This window comes from Ptychodera flava, chromosome 13 (genome assembly GCF_041260155.1).
Source record: "Ptychodera flava strain L36383 chromosome 13, AS_Pfla_20210202, whole genome shotgun sequence".
Lineage (NCBI taxonomy): Eukaryota > Metazoa > Hemichordata > Enteropneusta > Ptychoderidae > Ptychodera > Ptychodera flava.
Window position 1 is genome coordinate 18169072 of NC_091940.1, and position 21984 is coordinate 18191055.

General features: G+C 40.1%; 4 protein-coding genes across 4 annotated transcripts; 1 reads left to right on the forward strand and 3 right to left on the reverse strand.

Annotated features, from left to right (window-relative positions):
- Nucleotides 1-37: 37 nt before the first annotated feature.
- Nucleotides 38-5308, reverse strand: LOC139147666 (uncharacterized). Its single transcript, XM_070718817.1, has 2 exons — nucleotides 4989-5308; nucleotides 38-297 (listed from the first exon to the last, which is right to left on the reverse strand). Exons 1-2 carry the CDS (start codon nucleotides 5140-5142, stop codon nucleotides 71-73), a joined length of 381 nt encoding a protein of 126 aa, XP_070574918.1. The 5' UTR covers nucleotides 5143-5308; the 3' UTR covers nucleotides 38-70.
- A 3855-nt stretch (nucleotides 5309-9163) lies between these two features.
- On the reverse strand, nucleotides 9164-11413 carry LOC139148697 (uncharacterized). Its single transcript, XM_070720179.1, has 2 exons — nucleotides 11225-11413; nucleotides 9164-9750 (listed from the first exon to the last, which is right to left on the reverse strand). The coding sequence occupies exons 1-2, from the start codon at nucleotides 11376-11378 to the stop codon at nucleotides 9524-9526; spliced, it is 381 nt and encodes a 126-aa protein (XP_070576280.1). The 5' UTR covers nucleotides 11379-11413; the 3' UTR covers nucleotides 9164-9523.
- A 4785-nt stretch (nucleotides 11414-16198) lies between these two features.
- On the forward strand, nucleotides 16199-17385 carry LOC139147663 (histone H3). The gene has a single exon (XM_070718814.1). The coding sequence runs from the start codon at nucleotides 16262-16264 to the stop codon at nucleotides 16670-16672; it is 411 nt and encodes a 136-aa protein (XP_070574915.1). The 5' UTR covers nucleotides 16199-16261; the 3' UTR covers nucleotides 16673-17385.
- Nucleotides 17386-18589: 1204 nt separating this feature from the next.
- LOC139147665 (uncharacterized) lies at nucleotides 18590-21984 on the reverse strand. Its single transcript, XM_070718816.1, has 2 exons — nucleotides 21551-21984; nucleotides 18590-18906 (listed from the first exon to the last, which is right to left on the reverse strand). Exons 1-2 carry the CDS (start codon nucleotides 21702-21704, stop codon nucleotides 18680-18682), a joined length of 381 nt encoding a protein of 126 aa, XP_070574917.1. The 5' UTR covers nucleotides 21705-21984; the 3' UTR covers nucleotides 18590-18679.

The following is a 21984-nucleotide window of genomic DNA, read 5'->3' on the forward strand; positions in this document are numbered from 1 at the left end:
CTGATTATCGTCACGAATTGACAAAACGATGAACGGAAACATTGTCGGCTAGTTTATTATACCGGTATATTTAGTTACTGTTAAAACATTTCAAATACATCTGATAAACACCGCCGACGTTCTTCCACACAACGAGATATTTTCCTGCCCCAGCATCCGTCCCATCTTCTTTGAAAAATGCGTACTGTCCCCTTTCGAAGGCTGTGTCTCCATCGACGATGCCGCCAACTTCTTCAGGGGTGAGTTTGAGCGTCGCAAGGCCCGCCGACTTCATCTCCATCAACGCATCCACAACGCCTAGAAGAAACCAGACATGAACTGAAAATGCTCACGTGTTTCATCATATATTGCAGCTGTGTAAATTTGAACTTTTACCACATGTTTGCAACGTCATTGAAAGTGTTAGGATCAACATAATGAAATATATTCACCATAGATTTACTCTAAAGCTCATTAAGTATTAGAATATGCAATTAGCTGAAATGAAAATAATTAATTTCTTTGACTGCTGTCATTGTATCACCACTTTATAGCAAGTGCATTGCCTTTGGTCAAGTCCTTCAAGCCATTATGCCAAATTGTGGGAAGCTCATTGGATATGCAAATTATAAATTAGCTGACATGAAAATGCAAATGACTTTCAATATTGTTTTAACCTGGTATCATCAATGTACACAGCATGTTTTGCCAACTTTGATCAAGTAAATCACGGTATATATCCTTAATTAGGAAATTTAATTGAATATGCAAATTACGAATTCTGGCTAAAATTAAATGCATAATAACTTTGAATAATGTTGTATCAAGGTACATTGTATGTTAAATGCACATAGCAATTCTCGTCAACTTCGATCAAGTAAATCTCCGTATATATGCAAATTACGAATTGCCTTTCTAACGATAGTGTTTCCCACTACCATCTCACCACCAGCAAACCCACGTGCACTGCCTTCCCACTGCATGCCATGACTGACCCTGTCGTTTCTTTAAGGCAATTCCAACCCTGTAGATTTGTAGATGTGTAGATCGATGTGTATTATTATTTTACTCTGCAGGCTCTCCACCCCCCCCCCCTTAGACTATGAAATGGTGGTCACGTTGGAGCCCAGTGTAGAAGATCCTCGCTCAATTTTCTTTTTTCTTTTGTTTCAAGCATCTCTATTGACTCCACAGACACTCAGCAACAGATACGTTTTTTTTTTCTGTGAGATAACTGTTTACTTAGCAAAGGAGCGACCTCGCCAAGCATCACAGATTTTTGTGTGTTTGGAAGCGCAGGACCTTCGCCGGCTCCGGCTGTTCTTTGATGTGATACCGTAAACGAGTTAAGTGAAGGTCACTTGTGTATTGACAGGCATGTACCATTTATTGGCAGTCTAAGGGACTGGTCAGTTTCTTCGGCCTGGGGGGGGGGAGGTGGATTATTTTTTACCGACGTCAAAAAGTGGCTGACCCCTATTCCAAATTTTGAAAACAAGGTGACCCCCTATCCAAAATTTCGAAAACAGGGTGACCCCCCCGCACGCGACAACTGTAAAACAAAAGGTGGACATGTGTTTTAATGAAATTGTTGACATGTCAGTTGTAAGATAGGAATTTCAAAGTGTCAATCTTGAAGTTTGAATACAGTACATTTGAATGAGTTGTGAATGTATTTCACATTTTCTATGCTTAAAGCCCGGGGCGAAATGGACCGGGATCCGGATTAATGCGAAGTTTTGATGGGCGTTTTGGGGCATGGCTCTGCATAATGAGTCTGTTGGTAACAGTTGCTATCGTTCGCATTATCTGCGTAATCTGTTTGCTCTCAAATCATGCTCTGACTATAAGCTTAGGTACAGCCTTCGCAATACGCGAAAAAAAAAGAAAGAAGGAAAAAATATCAATTTCATAAAAACAGGAGCGTGCTGAGTTGATCTACTGAAGTTTTTGCTGAGTTGATTTACTGAAGTTTCGGGGTCATGTCATCGTTCAAGAATGATTCGGCTGCTGACCGCCATATCTACATATGGAAATGGCGCCATACGCTGTGGAAATAATCATCAAGAAAGTAATAAACATAAACATTAAAAATAATCCGAAGCTGGCAATTTCGTATGTTGAAGTCACGAATTACTGATCTACACATTGACTGAGAAACACGGTCAGGAAAATGGTAGGAAATAGGTGAACGACGCGACGTCATGGCCGATCGCTAAAAATAAAAAAATAAGTTCACTACATTACGGAAGGATCGAGATTTCCATGAATCTCGCGTACCACGATATCTGTAAGCGATCGAGGTCGGCTACTCGGTTGCTTTGAGGGTGACCCCGGACAACTAATCACGAGTTATGTTTATTTTCGGAGCAATGGGATGAACCACGGACTGGGTTCATAGATATCTTCGTTATTGAAGAAATTAAAGTCCAACCTTTGTCGAAATCATACGATGTAGTGCCAACTCAATGAGCCGATCTCGGACACACGTATCAATAAGCCTTTCGAAGATCGGGTGACGACGCGTCGACGCTCAATTGCTCACCTTGAACTGACATTGACAAATACTGTTTTGATGTCTTTACAAGCTTTGTTTCATTCTCATAACAGAAGTCCAAACGTTACTGGGGCAACCGGTATGTCAAAACCTTACCAACCCTCCGAACACGACATGTCATTGCCATGTGTGAGAACACGTGTACATGTACAAACCATACGGCCGTTTTCAGGGCTAGCATTTATATCAAAAGCGACTGTAGCGTACCGGTACTTTCGGCCGTAGATTGGGGGGGCGGCTGTTTAAAAAAGTGGCTCTCTTTGACTGACTGTAATCAAATTGATCATGGAGGCTACCGCCATGCTTTAATATTTAGTTGTTTTCGATGTCATAGTAAACTATGGACTCTGCCTGCAGTTCTGGGACTCTGCCTGCAGTTCTGTAAAATACAGTGTACGCAATTTTCGCAAGGATACATCGTGCGGTACTGACTCATCTCTTGCTATTATGCTAAGTCACGACCGAAAATGGCTCACTTTCGCGATGTCGGTGCATCATAAACGCTTGTTAGTAAAATAGTTTATGACAACCACGAAGTTTCATCCTGTGTGCACGCCAATATCCATGTAACTCTAAGCATACACATGGTTTGTTTACATCGTAATTACTCTCATATGCACAGCAAATGTTTGACCAGTTTACACCTCTGCGCGTCACTGAATGATTGACAATTGTTTGAATCGCGGAACGACTGTTCCCTGGGGGCCATTTCCTTCGTTACGAAAGCGATTTTTCCCCTTATCGTCGTAACTTTAAAAGGCTTTGTGAAACTTTGCGGATACCTGTATGGCCTACGTGTTTATGAAACAGTCTATGTTTATGGTATGCCAATAATGTTTGTTTGAGAATCGCTTCGGCTGATTTTTACGGAGCGGTCTACCTTGCTGTCGCCAGTTGTCACTCAAGCGCCATATGAATTTTCGATGAGTTAGGGGTCTTTTATACCCGCACACCGGTTTAACCAGATGTTCCTGAACAGAAATGGATGTCAATCATTAATATCAAAGAGGAAAAAGCAGTAAATCAAAAATTTTGATGGGTGTTAAGACTTGCCAGCCATCCAATTAAATCTCCTGAGGAGCCATAGAGAGGCATTTTAGCTAAATCTGATGTGTGCAGTGTCTGAGATGACCTTTTCTTGCCTTTTTGAACTGTTATTTTGGTCATAAAAAAGCATTCTACAGAAAACCTGAGACACGAAGGAAAATGGTTGCATCAATGACAATGAAAGATATCTTGTCATTTTTCTATCTCTAAAATAAGTCACTTTATCAAATATATATTGTGAAATATTTGTGCATGTTGCTTTCTCATACTGAATTCTCATAGAGAGAACAGAAAAGTATCAGGAAGTTGTCATGCTTTTCATATGAAATGCAGATTTCATAACAGTACACTTTCACTTAGCAAACATCAAGATATCTCTGGCATATATCTCTGATTTGTTAAAGTATGGCGCCCGAAGGGCGCGATAAAAAAACATCCTGATACCTCTGATATATATTTCTTGTTTATTAAAGTCATGCACAGGAAGGGCGTGCTGAAGAATATCTGATATATTAAAGTAATGTGCTCGAAGAGCACGCTGAAAAAATATTTAACATACAGATATCTCTGATATATGTATGCCTGATATGTTAAAGTTGGGCGTGCTGAAAATACCGGTATGTCTGATTATTAAAGTTACGCGCCCGAAGGGCGCGCCGAAAAATGCAACTGAATGATGAAATTTGTGGCTGATACGATGCATTTAGGCAATGATGAGCCTGTGTCGAAATTCAAAAACACAGTGACCCCCCCCCCTATTGGGCATTTCAAAAACATGGTGACCCCCCTATCACCAAAGTCAAAAACAGGGTGACCCCCCCAGGCCGAAGAAACTGACCAGTCCCTAAACGGTGAACTTTCCCCGCAGAAATACGCGCCGACTTCTGCTCTGTTCTTGTAAAGCGATGTCGATCCGCCGTACTTTTGGCGAGCAAAGTTTTAATCAGATCGCATTTTACGATATTGTTCAGACTTTGGACCATCGTTTCAAACACGACGTTTTATGTTATGTCCTATGAATTATCACCTATCGTATCAGGGACGCTACAATGCTGTTCTGACACTCAAAAATCATTTTCCCACTCGTTTCTGCCTTGCAATTGCTACTAAGTGACGCTTTTGGTTAGGTATACCATACACCCTGGAGCGAGGTTTATGGGTCCCGGCTATAGGTATCGGCAGGCCCCATCCCTCCTGGACAGGTAGACTTTCAAACTATGAATTTGTCACTGTCAATCTGCTCCAACAGGTTTCAACCGAAGCACTGTGCAGACTGTGGTTGAGAACTAAACCATGGATGTCTCTTATACGTCCATCATCCATGCATTAACTAAATCCAGTCAACGTATGCACTTCTCGTATCCATCTTTCATGCATCCTTCCCGCTATAGATTAAGACACCCACCTTGACGACCGAGCCTTGCCGCCCTTCCTGGGTTCATGAACTTGCAGTCCTCTGCGTACAACGCTGAAACCCCCTTTAAGTTGTTAGCGTTGAAAAGCTCGGCATACTTGGCTTCTTTAGCTTCGATGTCAGCCCTCAGACTATCGTCGACCATCGTAACAAATTGTCGGTCGTTTATAAAGATCTCTATGCGCAAGACTTTCGAAACCCTGTCGTATTCTCCTCACAATGGCTTACAGAAAGACCTGACGATTTCAAACGGAGTCGACCATGTTTGCTTGACGATATGTGAATCGAACGGGTGACTCGGCTACCTAATCATATCAGAATTTGAAGGGGCTGGGCGAGTAAGGGACTGGACAGAAATTGCGGGGGGGGGAGGTGGCCGTAGTTTTTCAAAATGACGTTGCGCGAAAAATAGTGACCCTTCAAAACTGTTTGCAAGAAAACAAATTATCCTCTCCAGTTTTCATACACAGAAAACAGTGATCCCCTGTGTACCAAAGGCCATATCAATAATATCTTAATTGACATATAATTTCTCATTTGACCTTTGAACTTTCAACGAACGTCTAACCATCACAAATAATTACTTGTATGCAAATTTTCATGTAATTCGACGAAAAAGGTCACATTTACGATAAATTATTTATAAACTACTTGAAGTACAATTGTCTATTCAAAATAAAGGACAATGTCTGTCACGTTTACCTTTATTTATAGTTTGCCTTGTAGTTGCACAAAGAGCACTATTATTTTTTGTAAAGGAAATTGATACAGCCTACAAGTCAATATTGAAACATTTACACATAAATGCACAGCTATAGCAAGTTTTGTCGGGGAACAATGTTTAATCGCGTACCAATAGATTACCATGAGAGGTGTATCGATATTTTTGGATGAAATTAAAATATCATGTTTGTTCTTCACATCTGCATCTCAAACATTCCATTCTAATCAAACACATTTATATCAATGGTCAAACAATTATAAAGGCACAGATTTAGCTAGTTTAGTATTTTAAAAAGTATTTACATTTTCTCAAAGACTAGGCCTACCAAGTATAGTGAATCAACAATATAAAAGAAATTTCAAAATCAAATGTATTGTGCACATATGCACTTGTAACCACCCTATTCTAATACCATGTACTTTTTTTCAATTATCAAACGTCTATTAATGAACAGATATTGCTAGTTTTATATTGGAAAAAACTATCCATGGTTTTCTCATAAACTACCAGGCATAGTGGATCAACATCTTCAGTGAAATCCCCAATCAAATTTCTTGAGGCAGACCGGAAAGCCCGACCCAAGATGAGACGACCAGAGACGACCAGGCCCCTTTATATGCTGATGATTGAAAAATCGCTTAGTTTGCGCCCTCTGTTGTGGTGTCAGCAATTTATCACCTTTGCGAAGAGTATGGATAGACTTGATACTGTGGTCGGAAAATCCTGGTTTTGTTTGCCGATCTCTTGTTTTTCTTCTTATATAATAATATAGTTTTGTTGAAAATTGCGACTTTCTTGATTATTCTCGAAATATGCAGACCAGTTTACTTTCTCACTGTTCACTTTGTTCACGTTCACTTTCTCACGACCAAGGCCCTTTATATGCTGATGATTGAAAAATCGCTTAGTTTGCGCCCTCTGTTTGTGTGTCAGCAATTTATCACCTTTGCGAAGAGTATGGATAGACTTGATACTGTGGTCAGAAAATCCTGGTTTTGTTTTGCCGATCTCTTGTTTTTCTTCTTATATAATAATATAGTTTTGTTGAAAATCTCACAATTGCGACTTAATTCTTGATCATTCTCGAAATATGCAGACCAGTTTACTTTCTCACTATTCGATAAATGTCTGGACTGAAAGATTTCGTGTAGATCATTTCAGAGTATCACATCGTCCTGTTCTATGTTTATAGGTTATAACTTATGTAACAGAGATATCATTCTGTCTCCGTCTATCTCCCTGTCTGTACGTGTGTGTCTCTCTCCCTCCTTTCTAAGCCCTCTCCCTCCTTAAATATTGAACGGTTGACCCATCACTGAGGTCACGCAAAAGTTCAGACAACAGTTTCAAAACCTAATACAAGCACGAGACGTCGCCATGTCCGACCTCGTTTTGCATGACGCGATGGAGCGTCTCGGAGCTAAGTTTATGGAACTGTTCTCAGCTGGAGACGTGAAGTCAGTCTCCGAGCTCTACACAGAAGATTGTATCAAGTTTTCACCTGGAAAGGGCGTGCAAATTGGTAGGAAAGGTGGGTGCGGTTCAAGCGTTGATCTTGAAGAAGGTAACGCGCTGAAGGTTAATTTTGAAATCGGGGCTGCGTGTACATTTCCAGTCACCTCTTCTATTATTATGCTATTCACAGTTTAATTTCAAGTTCTTGACAAGTTTTCTTCTCTGATCCTTACGGACTGAACGTTCCTTTCCCATAGACTTTAGAGTATCCCCTGTCTGTATTAGGGAGCCTTCAGTAATTACAAGGGGGGGCCGGGGGAATTGGGGGGAGGGTCACTTTTTAGAAAACAGTTCAAGGGGGAGGGTCACTTTTTATAATCCTATCTTGGGAGGAGGGTCACTTTTGACAGAAGCTGATATTATGGCCAAAACTGTGATTGTCCGTGTGATATTTCCTGAATAGGAAATCACCAACAAAATACGCACACACTTATAGACCGCCATGCATAGTGAATTGATATTTTGGTGAAATTCCAAAATCAAATTTCTTACACAACCATAGACTTGTAACCACTCTAGTCTAATCAAGAACAATAATCTTAATAATCAAGCATACATAAATGCACAGATTTATCTAATTTTGTACTGAAAAAAAATTATTCATAGTTTCATCATAGACCCCAATGCATAGTGAATCGACATTTTGGTGAAACTCCAAAATCAAATTTCTTGCACAAACATTGACTTGTAATCATTCTAGTCTTATCAAGAAAATTAATATCAATAATCAAGAGTACACAAGTGCAAAGATTTACCTATTTTTGTATTGGACAAAAATTATTCATAGTTTCATCATAGACCCCAATGCATAGTGAATCAACATTTTGGTGAAATTCCAAAATCAAATTTCTTGCACAACCATGGACTTGTAACCATTCTAGTCTTATCAAGAACAATAATGTGAATAATCAAGCATACATAAATGCACAGATTTATCTAATTTTGTACTGAAAAAAAATTATTCATAGTTTCATCATAGACCCCAATGCATAGTGAATCGACATTTTGGTGAAATTCCAAAATCAAATTTCTTACACAACCATAGACTTGTAACCACTCTAGTCTAATCAAGAAAATTAATATCAATAATCAAGAGTACACAAATGCAAAGATTTACCTATTTTTGTATTGGAAAAAACTATTCATAATTTCATCATAAACACCATGGATAGTGAACCAACTTTTTAGATGAAATTCAGAAATCAATTTCTTGCACACAAACGTTCATTATACTTCCCTTTTCAAGCAAAGTACATTTAAATACATTATCAAACATATACAAAATACAGATATGGCATGTTTTGTAGGGGTAAATTGTCAATAATTTGCCTGATAGACTCCCATGTATTATGATTTGATATTTTTGGATGAAGCACTAAATCAGCTACATCTTGCCTTCTTATAGTTGCACAAAATATGGTGACCCTCCCTAAACTGTATGAAATACCATATCTCTTCAAAAATTCTTGCTTGATAAATTGCGGCTGTCCCTCCAAAAACACCAGCCCTCCCCTCTGTAATTTGTCCCTAACATAACAATTGAACCAATTGTTATGTAAATTAGCTGATACTGTTTTAGTTATTCCCGGGAGAATACCGCAGTGGTTGGGGGGGGGAGGGTCAAGTTTTAGAATGTCGGACAAGGGGGAGGGTCACATTTTAGACAGGAGGATTGGGGAAGGGTCACACTTTTACGGTACAGGTGTTCGCGAAATTCCCCCGGCCCACCCCTGTAATTACTGAAGGCTCCCTTACATGGGTCGGATAAAGGTCAGCCCACTCGTTTGAAAGGGGCAGTCCTCAATCCCTGGTTTAGGAAACTAGGATTATTAACAGCAGAGGCGGAAGAAAAAACAAATATTGTACTGGCATTTTTTTCTATTTATCTTCCACTTCAAGCAAAGATACATTTACATGAATTATCACACACACACATTGCTAAGTGCGCGATTCGAACGCGTTCTTCTATAGCAGTTGGTTAGACAACAGTCCCTACATTGCGATGTAGTGAAAAGACTATCAGCTAACGGAAAGAGCAATGAACGAGATTGAGAACTTATAAAAACACCAAACATTCAGAACCACTGTCAAAAGGCCTAACCGAATAAGGGTCCAGTTAATGTAACACACGTCCATTTCAAAGTTTATTGCTTTCTACTGATCAAAAAGAGACGCAACTACTTTTCAGGTTCGAAGTCTACTGCAAAATAATGTCCAATTTTACTTGTGTAAAATACAGCTTTAGAAACGCATCCAAATCCGGACCGAGTTCCGCTTCCCGGTGACATCAGTTGCTGTTGAAACATTTCAAATAAATCAAGTAAACACCATCGACTTTCTTCCACACAACGAGATATTTCCCCACGTCATCCGTTGAACCATCTGCTTTGAAAAGTGCGTACTGTCCACTCTCAAAGGCTGTATCTCCATCGACGACACCGCCAACCTCATCAGTCGTGAGTTTGAGCGTGGCCCATCCTGCTGCCTTCAGCTCATCCACCGCCTCTACTACACCTAGAAGTGTAACGGAAAGTGCACGTTTTTAATGTATAGGCCATTCGTCATTGAGAGTCTCTGTATGCCTTGTGCGTGTGGATAAGGTTTCATGAGTCATTATGGTGTCGCGCACACTCCAAGCACGCGCTGGTGGCGCCCTGAAAAACGCTAGCGACAGTCAGTGCCACAACTTGTAATGCTAGCGATCTACGGTTTGATATATTTTTCGTAAAATGCTGTTACAGAAGTACGCGCCTAGAAATTTAAAGATGTAAACTTTTTCTCAACTATAAACTTTTATCGTTCGAAATCAAGATTAAACTTCAGGGGCCACTGAGCAAAATGTTGTATAGAGAATTAAATTGCCCAATATTAACCGATTCGTGAAATTCAAATGGCCACCATCACTGTACTCAATCACAGGGGAAAGTAAAACTGTCGATTTTCCATAAAACTAAGCCGGTGTAGCAGTAATTTGGTGGCTTTGCCGAATTACACTCAACAAGTCTCTTTGGGTCAATCTTTATGTGCATGCTTACCCATTAAGGATACGTGGTACTACCACCGAACAGCGGAAAATATTAATTTTTTTCCTTGAATGATACTGTTATTGGACTAGTTTTGATGACATATTAGGTCTATGGCCCAGATCAAGCCTTAGGATGCCATAATGAGGATTCCGTACAGAGGAGTCTGCGCAGTAGCTCTCATGAACAGGCAAAACATGTCTGCGTACTATACGGTGATTAGTGAGGTCACAGTCCGTCCATCACCGGTGATAGGGGACCGTGGTGAGGTTAAGGTGACTGTCAGGGTGACCCTCAATGTTGCAGCCAGGAATTTTGAAAATAGGGGACAATGTGTCCCACTACCGTTTATTTTGGGGGACATTTTGCACAATTGTCGATCAAATTTTGTATTATTTTATTGTAAGTTACTTTCACAAAACAAGACCAAAGCTACCGGGACCGCGTCGCTATGCTTTACATGTGATTTCAGGCAATTGTAACAGTATACCGTACCTGCCTCCAATCAGAGCTCAGTCGAACTACAAACGAGTGCAGCGTTTCAGTTACTTTGAACCACAGCTTTGAAAGTATGTAAATATAAGCCTCAAAATAATGATGCGAAAAAGGCCATCGTCAGGAAACAGATACTTGCTGACTACACTCATTGAACACAGTCGACTCATGAGTGCGCTAGAGGTGATCCGCAGTACGCGAGATGTGGGACAACTGGTTCCGTTTTGAGGACAATGTCGCAAGGGCGTGTCCTGGCTGCAACATTTCGTCTAGCCGAATCAAGCGTTTCACACCCTGACTGGGCTGGAGCCGAGTCTAAAAGGAAAGATGTATCCTTCCACTATTCATTCATGATCTACCAATAGCCACCCGCGTATGAAGCTATAGAAACGGAAGGAAACTTGGAGTGACAATTGAAGTTTGTTGCAGTCAATATACAATGAAGCGTAGGCTAATCTTTAAGCACTTACTTTGACGGCCTACGACCAACTTTCTTCCCGGTCTCATAAACTGGCAATCCTCCGTGTACAACTCCGAAACTCCCTTTGCGTCGCCAGCGTTGTAGAGCTCTTCATGTTTGGCTTCTTGTGCCACGATGGCAGCTCTCAAACTGTTGTCGCCCATCGTTACTTGTTGTTCGTAGCTTGCTCCTGGTATAAGAATACCTGGCTCCGGGGTTCACGTCGTTGCATATGGCGTATCGAGTGAGATGCGTTCTGTAAAAGTGGTTCAAACCCTGGGCAGCTCGGGCAAGGGTTCGCGAGGTCACACAAAGCACAGAAAATGAATTGTGTGTGCACAAAAGCAAATCTGAGCCCAGACAAACGTTTCGAGGAAGGGTCGATATTTTTTCGTACAACCGGGGTCAATTAACCCACTGCCAACGTATTCATCAAAACTTTCCTTGCAAAGTTGTCAAAACTACGACAAGTAGTCATGTCAGTAAAAAGAAATCACACAGGACAAGAAGTATGATTGCTTGTCCCTTTGTGATCTGCAAGCATGCTGTACCTACTAGACCGAAGAGGTCTCCTTGACCAGATACAAAACATATGTGCATTATTTATGAAAGTACGTATTACCCATCCATGGTAATGTGTGTGTGTGTGTATGTGTGTGTGTGTGTAGGTGTGTGTGTGTGTGTGTGTGTGTGTGTGTGTGTGTGTGTGTGTGTATGTGTGTTGAGGGGGTTACGTCCATAGTGAGACATAGTCGTAACAGCAACACGATATTTTCATTATGCTTCAATTTGGAATTAGAGTAGGCCAAAAGTGTCTTAATTTCTCCGACAGTCGATTTCTATCAAAGAACAAGTTGGAAATAAATCGTGTCATATGAAATATATACCGACTCAAAGTCTATAGACTCAGTGAAACAAAGCCCCTATTCATGACAAGACTATCATATATTCTCATGTTTGTCATCCTAATTGAGTGATATACTTGTCATCCATTAGTGGAACTGTGATGCACTTGCTATTGCTCATGCACACTTGTCGTAAACTGGTCAAATATCGTATACTCGTTGCTTGGTGAGATGTAGAGTTTAATTGATATGATGAGAACGCGTGAACAAAGTTTGCTAATCCTCGCAATAGCCATTGCGAAGCAAACTTGAGTTCTTGATGTCAGTTCGTCATATATAGTAACCGCAGTGTTTCGGTTCTTTGCGAATCGAATCTTCATTGTGCGAGTGTTTTTTTGGATATCGTCAGGAGTTAATGTCATCCAAATTGAGAGGAAACAGCTTCAGTCGCGTGCTTACTGCGTATAATAGTCATTTTTATAATATTATACAGACATCAAAATCAACAGGCTTTCCCGTCAACATAGATCAAGGGAAGACCATCGGCTTACACGTGTATACACACACATGTTTAACAACGGCAGTCACCCTGGCCAACAATTGTACCACAAGAAATAGATAGCACGTAAACTTGTGTCAGGGTGTCACCCAAGCTGAAACGTGTTATCGGTTTTTTTGGTTACTTTCTTTTCAAGTGAGCACATTGTTATTCAAGGGTAGGCTGATATCGTTTCAGCGAGGATGATGTCAACTTCAGCAGTCGGCTTTCGTTTAACAATGATACGGTTGAGGGCGCAGGTATCACAAGAGATGGATAACTGACAAAGGTGTGTCAAGAGGGTCATCCTAGTTGAAACATATCATCACAACTTGACACTGTTTCGTTTAGCCAGGGCCTGTTATAAAATTCTTTGAAAAGAAAGAAATCTTTCAAATTTTTGTCAAAATCGAAGATTTTCCACAATCCGTACACAAAGAGAGCATTGCGTGCACAGCAGCTATCGATACAGTGTGAAGGTAATCCACGCTACATTAGTAAATTACATTCAATACACGTGTAAACCACAGGCTACCCAGACAGTATTAATAAGCTCATTATTGAGTTTTTCTCACTGTTTTCTCTATCAGTTCCTCTCCTTTTCTTCATCACAGTCCCTCTATGGATATAGGGACTGTGTCTTCATGCTCTGACTGATCGGAGTAAATAAAATAAACGGTTATATAATCTAACCTAGCCTCTTAACCCTTTATTCATTTTACACCCCATTACAAGGACGTTTATCTCTCATATACACATCTTGTAATTAATTAGTCAACACAACTAATTATGCTAATCCGTGGACTTATCAGGGATTTTACGGGTTGGTCAACATCGCGAAAGATAGGAAAGGTTACTAAAACTTTTTCATTTACATCTCTATCTTTGCAATGTTGACCAACTCTTGATAAGTAATGGGTGTAAAATGAATAAAGGGTTTATAAGAGGCTAGGTTAGATTATATAACCGTTATTTTATTTACTCCGATCATTCAGAGCATGAAGACACAGTCCCTATATCCATAGAGTGACTGTGATGAAGAAAAGGAGAGGAACTGATAGAGAAAACAGTGAGAAAAACTCAATGACAAGCTTATTTTATTCTGTCTGGGTAGCCTGTGTCTAAACATGCGGCAACAACTGTGAACATAGAGAGAAAAAAAAATCTTGCGGCTAAACTATCTGAACATTGCCCCTTAATTTGAGAGCGAAAGTACATGGGTACTCAGCTCCATTCTTTTGGAACGAATTACCCAATGAGATTTGCTGTGCTACAAACTGGAAAGCCTCAAGTTTAAACGTAAAGCCAGGGTACCCCTCAAGTGGGCATCCCCGATCGCGATGGACACTGGACGCTATAAAATGCAATGTAATGTATTGTAACGTAATGTAATGTAATTTTATGTTATGTTATGTTATGAGTATTATTATTGTGTGTGACCATGGTGTGACACAAGACGACTTGGCAGAACGCGGCCCGGAAAACTCTAAGGGATGGACCATTAGATCTTGGGAGGGGTGGTCACAATGAAATGTGAAAATTTTTTTTTACTATTGTAAATTTCTAAAAATCTTTTTTTTTTTTTTGCAATTGAGATTAGCTGTGCAAATTTTTTTTTAGAGTAAATTTTCAGATTTATAATTTTTTTTAGTCATCGCTGTCTGAGGATAAAGAGGGCAAAGATGTGGTGCAAGCACCACAAGCGACCGCGCAAGTGGTCACGGGGGGACAGCAGGAGGGGGTTGTCCCCCCTTCTGTCGTTGGAGCTTTTGAAAAGTAAAGATTAAAATGGTGTTATTTGGTGGCACTTTGGGAGTATTTTGGGGGAGGTCAGGAGGGGGGTGTCCCCCTCCTGCCGTTGGAGCTTTTGAAAAATAGAGATTAAAATGGTGTTATTTGGTGGCACTTGGGGAGTATTTTTGCGGGGGGAGGTCAGGAGGGGGGTGTCGCCCTCCTGCCGTTGGAGCTTTTGAAAAATAGAGATTAAAATGGTGTTATTTGGTGGCACTTGGGGAGCATTTTTTTCAGATTACACATCTTCCTCTGAAACATGGTCTTCTTGCTCCTCAGTAGCTTCCTATAGTTTTGAAAATTGACTATTTTGGTTTCCTGGCTTCCCTTTCTACTGCATGGTGAAATGCCTACATTCACCCCACCAAACATCATGCATATCTCATGATTTACAATTGATTTTGACAAGCTGAGAAGCTGTTTGCAAAATATAGTGAAATTTGCATATTTGTGTTTTTAGAGCAATTGTCGCCCTTTTTTGATCAAAACATCTATTTCTCTGTAGCAGCATGTCCAAATTGATTGGATGTGTATAGATGTGGTGAAATTTCAATATTTGTCTTTTTAGGGCAATTTCTGCCATTCATGGTCAAAAAATCTGTATTCTCTGAAAGGGCTTGTCCAATTTCTTTGAAATTTGCTACATAAGTCCCTTAAGATTTGTTTAAATCATGCTCTTTTTGTGGTGGAAAAATTCTTCAGATAATTGTCATTCAGCATTTGCTACACACAAACGATTATTCATGCAGATTTATTCAGTATTTGTTATCGAGAAACTTGCAAGTTCAACCCTTTTGTGTGTTTTTGTGTTGGGATTTGTTGGATAGATGGCATTCTACGTAGTGTATTGTTGAATGTTAAAAAATGTGTTGCTGTTGTTTTTTGAGGCTGTTTTTTGAGAAAAAGAATTGAAAATGCCTTTTTAAAAGCAAAATAATACATAATGACTTGATATTTGTGTTTTATCATTATTTACGTGTTTCTACTTGTTCACCCATTCTTGCATTCATCATTGCAATAAAATGCTGTGAAAAAAATGAACCTGATGTTGCCTGCATCTGTTTACCTTGATCTTAAAGGCAAATATAACTTTCTGTCTTGACAACCATACCATAGTTTCAATGTTTTACCTAGTGTACCTGCTTGGTTTGTACGCAGGAAACAAGAAAACAGGCTCTATAATTTTATAATTTTCAAGTGATCAGAATACAAAAGTCCTTAAAAGATAATTAGATAATTACAACTTCCAGTATAAGGGATACAGTCACTCCAAATGTATAAATTAAAATTAAAAATGTGCCTGGAGGATGTACTAAAAATACAGAAAGTTGCTTCCTGTCGGTAAAATCTAAAAAAATTCAAGATTTTAAAGACTTTTGTAGATTTTTTTTACGCATTTGTCTTCTTATTTATTTTTTTTTTATTTTGCAAACTAGTTTGAAGATTTTTTTTCCTAACTTTCTGCTCTGATTTTTTTTCTGTTTTTGACCACCCCCTCCAAAGATCTAATGGTCCATCCCTAAACCGATTGATCGATCTGCACACAGTCACTTTGTCTCTCATGGCAAAGCATAGATTTTTAAAGTCTATGGGCAAAGTCGCTGTTCCAAGGTACTATGCACGTGCTGAAACAAGGCTACTGCATAGGCAAACGATAGCTTCGTTGTCTAGGGTGTGAAGAAGGATCATCGAGTTCTAATTAATAATGCATTATTGACCAATAGTCAAACAGATTGGTTAAGTGTGAAGTACCTGCTGTCCAATCAACGTTTTTGTGCCAATTTTAAATTGTATAAATAGAGCTTGCTCGGCTTCGTACAGTACAATCTTCGTAAAGTTTCAGCCAAGAGTACTTCACCACCTACAGTCGAAGATGGCACGTACCAAGCAGACCGCTCGCAAGTCTACCGGTGGTAAGGCACCACGTAAGCAGTTGGCCACCAAGGCAGCCCGTAAGAGTGCACCAGCCACGGGGGGTGTGAAGAAACCTCATCGTTACAGGCCCGGAACTGTCGCTCTTCGTGAAATCCGTCGTTACCAGAAGAGTACTGAGCTTCTGATCCGTAAACTTCCATTCCAACGTTTGGTCCGTGAAATCGCCCAGGATTTCAAGACCGATCTTCGCTTCCAGAGTTCTGCTGTTATGGCTCTCCAAGAAGCCAGCGAAGCCTACTTGGTGGGTCTCTTCGAAGATACCAACCTGTGCGCCATCCACGCCAAGCGTGTTACCATCATGCCGAAAGACATCCAGCTTGCCCGCCGTATCCGTGGCGAGCGTGCCTAAACTGTGTGCTGTAGCATACACATACCAAACGGCCCTTTTCAGGGCCACCACACTCTCCAAAAAGAGAACTACCGTAACTACTGACATATTTCAGTTCACAATCATACTACCTTGTCACATGGAACCACAGACAGTAGAAGTTATACAATCATTAGCAGGAAAGATGTTGCTATTTTGCCAACAAAAGGCGTTATTGTCTCATTACATCGTTTACTGAGTCATATTTTTAACATTTGGAAAGCTCTTTCGAAGGGACCATTCTTTCCCTACCATCGCCAGTTTAGATAACCAGCCATGTTTCTGAATATTGATGCGAGAGAATGCTGAAATATCCTATTCTTAACATCGCCCGACTCTCTCAATAAGTGAAATCATTGTATACAGTGTTTGCATTGTTGAAAATGCAAATTTTCTGCCTATTGCAATTCCGTTTGTCAATAAAGCGTCTGTACATTTTAATGCTACTCGATAGCTCGAACCAGAATTCACTTGTGTAGCGCGAAGCAGTAATAGAAAAAAAAGGCATGAAATGGTACAATCGGCCCTTTAACAATCCAAATGTTTTGCGAAATTCAACGAACTGTTCTACATTAAGCTGTAAATGCTACACTAGATTTGACATCTATTCTTACATTTAACGCTACTTTAATTTGAACCAGGAAAATGTTTTCCTTTCTGACCAAAACGTCATTTGCTCAGAAGTGTGAAGTAATTTCCATCGTACCATTGTTCCTGTTATTCTGGTATACTGAATACTTCGGTTACAAACGACTATAGAAATTATAAGACCTTAACATTTGCCCGAACTTTCTTCAATGAAACTCAACTATTTTCTTGCCAAATCAATCATGACAATCAAGCATCACAGCGCAAAGTTTGGAACTAGAGAGCTAAAAGACAAATAACTTAACGTTTAGTGTTATTTGAAGTTCATTATGGCTGTCATTCCTGTATTAACTCTACGGGGGGGGGGGGAATAAAATTTCCGATTTTCAAAGAAGATGGTGAAAGTTTTCTATCTCCAAAAGCTTTAATGAACCCACAAGCAGTAGACCAGAAGAGTATTGAAAAAATCAAGTTGAGCGTCCGCAGACTAGGTATCTCTCTCCCCTGCCGAAGCTGGACTTAGGTCAAGTCTGTGATTTTTTAAGGAATAAAATCGTTGAGTTTGCAACAGTTTCTCTTGTGCCTCTTCTATTTCATACAAACCTATTTGAAATTTGGCAGCCCAGGCCAGGTTTTCCAAGCGATCGAACGCGTCACCTTTGAGTCTGCGAAGTAGTGAGCTAGTTTTCGGGTGTTACTCCCCTGTATCGCGCACACCCCACTCATCGAGTTCACTCCATTCTCACTCGTTTCATATGAAAACAATGCACAAATGGTCGCGTTCATCCCACTCACGCCTTCACAAATGATAGACTTGTGCTTGATCCAAGTCTAGGTCGAAGACTGGAACCAATACCAACCTTACTATGGGGTCTTTGTGCTCTAGCCATCGTCCTGATGTATGGTATAATTATACACTTATTTGGTCTCGCTCCGGGGTCTTTGTTACATGCTACTATAGTTTAATCTTAAAATATTGGATTTGCAGGAAAGCGGAAAATTATAGAATTCACCGTATTAGGTAAATGGTGTTTTTTGCTATAGACACACAGGTAAATCAGTAAGTATGGTGACATTTCTTGTGCTCTGTCCACACTTCAGTATATCGTATTTGGATCTATGGGTATACCAGGGATGTCTTCGGTCACATTCACCTGATTATTTTCACGACAGAAGTCAGGAAGTATTGTCGGCTCGTTTACTATATAGTGCGCCCTCGTCACTAAAGTTATTTGCTCCCGTTGAGTCTAAAGTGAAGGAAATTATTTAGTCATTCGTTGATTCACAAACAGCAGAAACATGACTACAGTAGAGACGTGGATGCACTGAAAAGTTTATTCGCTTTAGGAGCAACTTAGTGTATACTAGAGATATAGCTTCAGCCTGGTTAACGAATTATACTCAGTTACTGTTAAAACATTTCAAATACATCTGATAAACACCGCCGACGTTCTTCCACACAACGAGATATTTTCCTGCCCCAGCATCCGTCCCATCTTCTTTGAAAAATGCGTACTCTCCCCTCTCGAAGGCTGTGTCTCCATCGACGATGCCGCCAACTTCTTCAGGGGTGAGTTTGAGCGTCGCAAGGCCCGCCGACTTCATCTCCGTCAATGCATCCACAACGCCTAGAAGAGAAAAAATTGAAAACGTTCAGAGCACCTTCCTACTGACTCAGCAAGATAAAAGTGAAGTTGCATGATATGACTGACACTGTCGTTTCACTGAGGCAATATATTGTGAGTTTACAGATTTGGGATGTTCCTAAAACGAGGGGGAGGGCTTGACCCTAAAGCAAAGGGGAAGGTAAAGGGTTAAAGTGTAGGACCCTATAAATGAAGGGGGATGGGAGAATACACGTACCTGCCTGAAGGGGCCGAAAGCTTCTTCTGACTCCCCGAAGGTGGTAATGATATTCACAGTATTATAAGGAAACACTGTCACAGTGATAACACTACAAAGTAGTTAAAAAATTTGTCCTGGTGCTTGGTATGCCCTAGAAATTATTTTGTTGATGGAAGGCGCGGACATTTGTGTCCGGCACAAGGCAGAAAAGCATAAAAACTGGTGAAAGTTATTTACCTCGGGCCTACAGTCTATTGCTTGTGTGCCCTGCATTGTACACTAAGCCCCCCGACCTCCACAAATAAAATGATTTCCTGAACTGTGGAGACAATATTTCATTTTTTCGTGTTCTCCAATAACACTGTGAATATCATATCGCCCTCACGGCATCAGTGAAAGTTGAAGTCTCCGTCTGCTACATGTATGTCTCACGGTAGGGACAAAATAAAATAATTGGGTAAATGTCAATGTGCCATTGATCTTCAACTAGCCCTTACACTTCCCCCTCCCACTTCCTCCTCCATTTTAGCCTTTCCCTATTTTTGTTAACATGCAGGCCCTCTACCCTCCCACATTATGAAATAGTAGTAGAGCTAGTGTAGAAGGTCCTCGCTCAATTTTCTGGGTTTTTTTCGCATCTCTATTGTCAAGACTATACTGAGCAACAGACGCTTTTGTTCTGCGAGACATAGTTGTTTCCTTAGCAAAGGAGTGACCTCGCCATGGATTGTAGTTGTGTGATTAGAAGCCTAGAATCTTCGCCGACTCCAGCTGTTCTTTGACCTAATACCATAAATCTATTGAGTGAAGGTCACTTATGCATGCATGGACAGGTACTCAGGTATGTTAATGCATGGGCATAGGCTTACATACATGTGAAATCAGTTTGAACATACTTTTTAATCAGACCTGGTCAGAAAATTGTGAAAATTGCCAAAAATATGCTTTGCATTTGATTAAGTTGAAAATTGTCATAATCATTTCCTAAGTCAGATCACGTGACCGTAATCTATTATTTTCCCGCCAAAATTGTATATTGCAAATAACTGAATATTCCAACCGTCAAACATCAAAATATTTAAAATATTATCCAACTAATGTAAAATTGGATAGGAACTTGTATTAGAACTAGTGGCAGATGCAAAATTATTGAATTTTGAATGACATTTCTTCACAAAAAACAACAAATGCAATATTTTTTACGTTTTGCATAAATATTTTGAATATCAGAAAGAAGTATAGATAGGTTTCATGAGTGCCATATATTTTTGAAAGAATATGATAGATGTTGTTCCCAAAAAGGCAGAGAAAATCAAAAAAATTTAACGGGTTACGGTTGGAATATTGAAATTAATAAAGACATAAATTTTGGCGGGAAAATATCAGATTTGGTCACGTGACTCAATTCGTCAAGATTTAGGCAGACATTAATTTTAAAGAATTTAATAATTCCAATAATTTGGCTAAATATCAATGAAATCCGGTGGTGTTTAAAGATAACTGATCATTTTCTTACTTTTGGGCTTGATGGGTACAAACACCCATGCATTAACTTATTGAGACACTATTTTGTTAGATGTCAAAATGGTGAATTTTCCCTGCCGACTCTTGCTCTTTTGTTGTAAAGCGACGTCGGTCCAGTGCGCCGTACTTTGGGCGCGCTAATTTTTTATCAGATTGCATTTTACGATATTGTTCAGACTTTGAACCATTGTTTCAAACACGACGACGTTTAATGTGTCTCGTGAATGCACCCAGTGTATCAGGGACGTTACAATACTATTCTTACTCTCATCAACCATGTTCCCACTCGTTTCTGCTTTGCAATTGCTGCTCAGTGACGCTTTTTTGGTTAGGTATACCATAGACCCTGGCGCGAGGTCTATAAGCATCGGCAGGCCCTCGACCCCCCTAAACAGGTAGACTTTCAAACTTTATATTTTCTTGCATAACTTTGTCATACCGCAGTCAACCTGCTCAAACAGTTTTAACATGAAGCACTGTGCAGATCGTGGTTCAGAAATACACAAACTTTAACCATGGACAGTTTTTTCTACGTCCACCATCCAGGTTTTAGGGACGGACCATTACTACTAGATCTTGGGAGGTGGGGCGGTCACAATCAGATTATTAATATTTTTTACTATTGACAATTGTAAATCTTTGATTTTTTATCCAAATGAGTCATGATGTGCTATTTTTTCCCAAGTAAACCGTCAGATTTACATTTTTTTGCGTTCTTATTTTTTTTTTTGCAAACTAGTCTGAAGATTTTTTCCTAATTTTTTGCTTTGAAAATGTTTTTCTTCTGTTTTTGACCACCCCTTTCCAAGATCTAATGGTCTGTCCCTTAATTGAATCTAGTCAACGTATTCACGTCCCTTACATCTTCCATGCAGCCTTCCCCGGCTAGATTGGGACACCTACCTTGACGGCCCACCCTTGACTCCCTTCCTGGGTTCATGAACTTGCAGTCCTCTGCGTACAACTCTGAAACCCCTTTCAAGTTGTTAGCATTGAAAAACTCCACATACTTGGCATCTTTAGCTTCAATATCAGCCCTCAGACTATCGTCACCCATCGTTACTTGCAAACTGTCGGTCGTTCAAGATTGATATGAGCTAGACTTAAAGACCCGGTGTAATCTCCTCACAATGGTTCAAAGAAAAGTTTGACGATTTAAAGCGGAGTCGACGACGGTTGTTTGACGATTTGTGATTCGAACAGATGATACGTACACCTCTTCCGGAACAGAATGAATGGTCGGGCGAGTAAGCAGAGATCTGACCTTCTTCTTCGTGACGTGCATATAGTGCAAAGCAGGGACAGGTCGACGGGTTCATGAACCCCAAGTCAGCCAA

What these genes read in the sequence shown, in the direction of transcription:
- LOC139148697 (XM_070720179.1), bottom strand. Translation starts at nt 11,378, where the DNA reads ATGGGCGACAACAGTTTGAGAGCTGCCATCGTGGCACAAGAAGCCAAA. An exon ending in GTTGGTCGTAGGCCGTCAAA is followed by an intron (nt 9,751 to 11,224) that starts GTAAGTGCTTAA and finishes TTACACTTCTAG; the next exon opens with GTGTAGTAGAGGCGGTGGAT.
- LOC139147665 (XM_070718816.1), bottom strand. Translation starts at nt 21,704, where the DNA reads ATGGGTGACGATAGTCTGAGGGCTGATATTGAAGCTAAAGATGCCAAG. An exon ending in GTCAAGGGTGGGCCGTCAAG is followed by an intron (nt 18,907 to 21,550) that starts GTAGGTGTCCCA and finishes TTTCTCTTCTAG; the next exon opens with GCGTTGTGGATGCATTGACG.
- LOC139147663 (XM_070718814.1), top strand. Translation starts at nt 16,262, where the DNA reads ATGGCACGTACCAAGCAGACCGCTCGCAAGTCTACCGGTGGTAAGGCA.
- LOC139147666 (XM_070718817.1), bottom strand. Translation starts at nt 5,142, where the DNA reads ATGGTCGACGATAGTCTGAGGGCTGACATCGAAGCTAAAGAAGCCAAG. An exon ending in GGCAAGGCTCGGTCGTCAAG is followed by an intron (nt 298 to 4,988) that starts GTGGGTGTCTTA and finishes GGTTTCTTCTAG; the next exon opens with GCGTTGTGGATGCGTTGATG.